This window comes from Bos javanicus, chromosome 1 (assembly GCF_032452875.1).
Source record: "Bos javanicus breed banteng chromosome 1, ARS-OSU_banteng_1.0, whole genome shotgun sequence".
Classification (NCBI taxonomy): Eukaryota; Metazoa; Chordata; class Mammalia; order Artiodactyla; family Bovidae; genus Bos; species Bos javanicus.
This window is the reverse complement of record NC_083868.1, coordinates 142,444,049-142,448,533: the sequence shown is the minus strand read 5'-3', so window position 1 is coordinate 142,448,533 and position 4,485 is coordinate 142,444,049. Positions and strand designations below refer to the sequence as shown.

Below are 4,485 nucleotides of genomic sequence, written 5' to 3'. Positions count from 1 at the left end.
CTTGGCTGACATGAACTTGTCACTTTTACACTCATCTGAGGCTGTTCATTTTACCCTGTCAGCCTCATCTCCATGGAGATCCATCCCTTCCCCAAGACAGAGACAAGGAGATACAGACCAGGGACCAGGAGCCCTGGAGGAGGGTCTCCTGCCATCCTCCTGTTCCTGCAGAAGGGGTCTGCTCTGACAGCAGTTAGCTCATTTTCCCTGGTAGCCTTGGGCCCAGGACTTAAAAATTCCTGTGGTATTAGCCACGTGCTTTATCAGGAGAAATCCCTAACTTCTCCCTTCCTGGGTGGAACCCCACGAGCGCCCAGCACCACATGTGCTATCTTCCACGTCGGCATCCTGGCATGACCCGGCTCCCTGCCTGGGGCAGGGGCAGGGGGGTGGCCTGGCTGTGCTTGTGGGAAGCCCAGTGCTCTGCTCTGTCACCCCTACCCCCCACCACCTGCTGGCCAAGCTATCGCAACTCGTTTTCCTAACAAAGGCCTCAAATCGTTGGTGCCACAGGCAGAGAAGAGTTTATCTTGCTTGCTGAGCAAACAGAGAGAAGCTTATAAAACACCCCTGGCAGCGGGGAGTGTGCACTCTTCTGGTGGCCCTGGGGTGCAGATGAACTTGGACATGGGACCCCGAGGCACTTGGCTCCTGGCTGCGCTTCTCCTGCTGGGTCTGTGCACCCTGGCAGGGGCCCAGAAACCAGGTAAGTGGAGATTCAGGTCCCTGAGGGGATGTGGAGCATCCGAGCCAGCGAGCCTGGGAGCCTTCTAGAACCCAGAGGGTGGGGGTGGTGGGATGTGAGGTCCTTGCCTCCTGCCCCCTGGGGGTCTCCATTTGTATTAGTTTCCCTGGAAGAGAAAATGTGGATGGTGGGGAAGCAGGTGGGAAGGTGTCCTAGGACTGGGGATGCTGGCCATGCAGCTGGCTCCTACATGTGTCCACCCGCTTCCCACCATTCAGGGAGGACAGTGGGGGAGAGGGGTGAGATGTCCCAGGAGGACCCCCTTCAGGATTGGTCAGAGCAGCCTTGGGTGTGGGTGGGCCAGCTCGAGGAGGGGCTGGGTGCGAGGCCCATCAAGGTCTCCCAGAGGGTCCAACTTGCTCACTTTCATCCTGACCTTGGCCTGAGTCCATCTGTCCACCCTCTTGCCAGAAGGTTTTATTTTTAAACTAATAAAACACTTTCAGCCAAGCCCTGTCAATTCCTCTGAAGGACGCTGTGTGGTTCCAACACAAGCGCGATAAGACGGCCTTTACAAGGCTGGAGCGGAGCTGATGGAGCATCCTGGATGCGCTGGCGGGCGGGGGCACGTGTAGGGGGCTGGCTGACCTGGGCTTCTTTGCAGACGCCTGCCAGTGCTCGCGCCTGAACCCCCACAACAGGGTGAACTGCGGCTTCCCAGGCATCAGCAGTGACGACTGCTTCTCCAGAGGATGCTGCTTCGACTCCAGCGTCGCCAGGGTCCCTTGGTGTTTCAATCCCCTCCCGAAGCAAGGTAACAGGCAAGGTCCACTCCTGAGCCCCGGCCAGCAGCCCAGGACCCAGCTTCCCCAGGCTCTCTAACCACTCAGGCCAGCCCAAGGGAAGAGAAAATGCCCTCTGTCTCCTGTGTCCACATTAGATCCCGAGGGTGAGATGTTTGTCCTTTTAGGGAGACTTCAGGGGATCTGACTAGGGAGACTTCAGGGGATCCAACTGCTTGACTGTATTTGAAGGAAGAGCGAGTCTCAGGACCCTGTTGGCTATGGCTCCTGAATCAGCTTCTAAGGGACATAAAGGCATTAAAATCAGGATGTGTTATTAACATAACTGCAAACAGACCCCAAATGTTAAGAAATAAAGTTAAGGCTTCTAGAGTCATCTTTTGAGAGTGAGTTTTGTATCTGTGCATATTATCAACTTAAAAAGTCACCTGTTTCAAGGCAGGCACACAAAAAGTTCTGTCTGCAAAGCAGAGCCATTTGTGTGGAACTCAGCACCTTGGGTCCCGTCCACACCCCTCACGGGTGCTGGTCGGAGGCTCCCGGGCTGTGGGGGAAACGGAACTGACGGCGGGTGGTCGGTTTGTCTATCGCCAAGGTTCATCCAGTAGTGGGAGGGTCCTTGGGTGTCAATTCTCTGTGTTAGTATTAGTCAGTATTAGTCACTCAGTCATGTCTGACTCTGCAACCCCATGGACTGTAGCCCACCAGGCTCCTCTGTCCATGAGATCCTTCAGGCAAGAATATTGGAGTGGGTTGCCATTCCCTTCTCCAGGGGATCTTCCCAACCCAGGGATCGAACCCAGGTCTCCTGGATTGCAGGCAGATTCTTTCCCACTCAGCTACCAGGGAAGCCACTCAATTCTTGGTCAAATGCTTTATAACTTTAAAGGATCCTCCCAGGAGGTAGTGTGGGCAACTCCATTTTATAGAGCCATGTCAAGTCCAGGGAGGTGAAGCAACTTTCCCTCTGACTTGGGTATCAGGAAGAAGGGGTGGCCACCCGCTGATGCCCACCTGTAGTCCAGGGGTGACAGTCCCAGGAGCCCCTGTTGCTACCCCAAACCTGTGAGCCCAAGATGCTCCCCCAGCAGGATGGGATGGATGTGTCTGGCTAATGAACCAGCCTAACTGCATCCCCTTGTTGTCCCCAAACCCGGTGGTGCCTTGCAGAGTCGGAGGAGTGTGTCATGGAGGTCTCGGCTCGCAAGGACTGTGGCTACCCCGGCATCAGTCCTGAGGAGTGTGAGTCCCGGAAGTGCTGCTTCTCCAACACCATCCCCAAAGTGCCCTGGTGCTTCTTCCCCATCTCCGTGGAAGGTAACGTCGGAGAACACAGGGAATTGCCCAGACACAGGCAATTCTCAGGGGCAGTGGGAGCCAGGGTCGGGGAGGTCCTCAGCTCGCCAGGATGCCCGATGCCAGGCCTCCAGACCCCGGGGGTGGCCAGTTTAGGAAAAACCGTACTCGTGTGGGAGCTCACCGTTATTGTGAACCGTCTCAGAAGTCAATTCAAGAATGTTCTCAACAAGGACAGCTTTAAAAAAATAAATAAATAAACTAAGCCCTCGGGTCTTCCCACTGTGTCTTTTCTGATGGTTGTATAAAGCACCTGACCCTCAGCCACAGCCCCAGGTCCCAGCACAGTTGGCTGGTGTCACTATTTTGGGTGCTTCCAAATGCCTTGCCCTGCGCTGGGCATCATGGGTAGGATCCAGAGCAAAGCAGATGTGGTCTCTTCTGTTGCGGACCCTGATGCTCTCTCCCGTGACCATGGGTGACAGGTCCTGCCCCAGTGCCAGTCCCGGGGGGCCATCTCCTTCCTGCCACCCCCTTAGCTACAGTGTGTCCCTGACCTTGAATTCGACAAGGAAAGATCACATGTTTCCAAAGGATGGGAAGAATGCATCAGTCCTTTAGGGAAATCAGGATGTTCCAAAGAGCATGCTTTTTCTTTCAGAAGTTTCCAAGTGATTTTTTGAGTGACCTAAGGGTCTACTTGGAAAACTACCAATTATTTGAGGAGAATGGACTCCCAGAGGGCATCTGGCTGTGTCCCCGTAGGCAACTTCTTCTCCAGCAGGGATGGCTGGACTGAGAGCTGTAGTCCCAAAACCCATGGAGCCTCTTAGCCCAGATTCCAGGCTTCCTGGTACTCTTACTAACCGTCTTGTGTTTAAATTTCTAGACTGTCATTACTAAGAGGCAGTGGCTTCAGAGAACCCTCCAGGCTCCTTGGATGTGCCGAAACAGAAGAAGAAAACTCACCATCTTACAGTTTCGGATTTCATGTTTCCCCAGTTGCTGGGTTTTCGTCATCTGCTTTTTATCCCTTTCAATGGCTTCACATATGATTTCTTCAAATAAAGAAAGCCCTTAAAATCTGCTAAGTTCCATGTTGGCTTCATTGGCGCAGAGGTGGCCAAAGCTTGTGAGCATGTGTGTTTGAGAGAGAAAGTTATTGAGAGTACATACATGTGTTGTGTGTAACTTTAATATTCTTTTATCTGCTTTAAGAGCAAGAATTCATCTAATAGGTTCAGGCTACTCTGACAGTGAAAATGTATTGTATGTAAGGAACTTCGGAATCCACGATCCCTTTAAAACTCTCATACTCAATCACTGTATAAAAATTCAAAGACTTTACCTGTAAAAAATTGGCTTCTCTGGTGGCTCAGTGGTAAAGAATCCACCTGCAATGCAGGAGACAGAGGTTCGATCCCTGAGTCAGAAAGATCCCCTGGAGAAGGAAATGGCAACCACTCCAGTGTTCTTGCCTGGAGAATTCCATGGACAGAGGAGCCTGGCGGGCCATAGTCCATGGGGTTCTAAGAGTCGAACACGACTTAGCAACTAAACCACCATCACCAAATCCCTAAAAGCATATTAGAAATTACAGGCTACTCTTGGAGTAACAAATAATTTCAGATTGCAATTACAAAACTGCTTTTACAAATGTATCACTGAGTGCTTGCTTTTGAAATTCATGCAAGTCACCCT

General features: G+C 52.3%; 1 protein-coding gene across 1 annotated transcript; it reads left to right on the top strand.

Moving 5' to 3' along the window:
• The first annotated feature begins 578 nt into the window (after nt 1–578).
• On the top strand, nt 579–3,871 carry TFF2 (trefoil factor 2). The gene is made up of 4 exons (XM_061422354.1): nt 579–706; nt 1,350–1,499; nt 2,659–2,805; nt 3,674–3,871. Exons 1-4 carry the CDS (start codon nt 616–618, stop codon nt 3,685–3,687), a joined length of 402 nt encoding a protein of 133 aa, XP_061278338.1. The 5' UTR covers nt 579–615; the 3' UTR covers nt 3,688–3,871.
• The last annotated feature ends 614 nt before the right edge of the window (nt 3,872–4,485 follow it).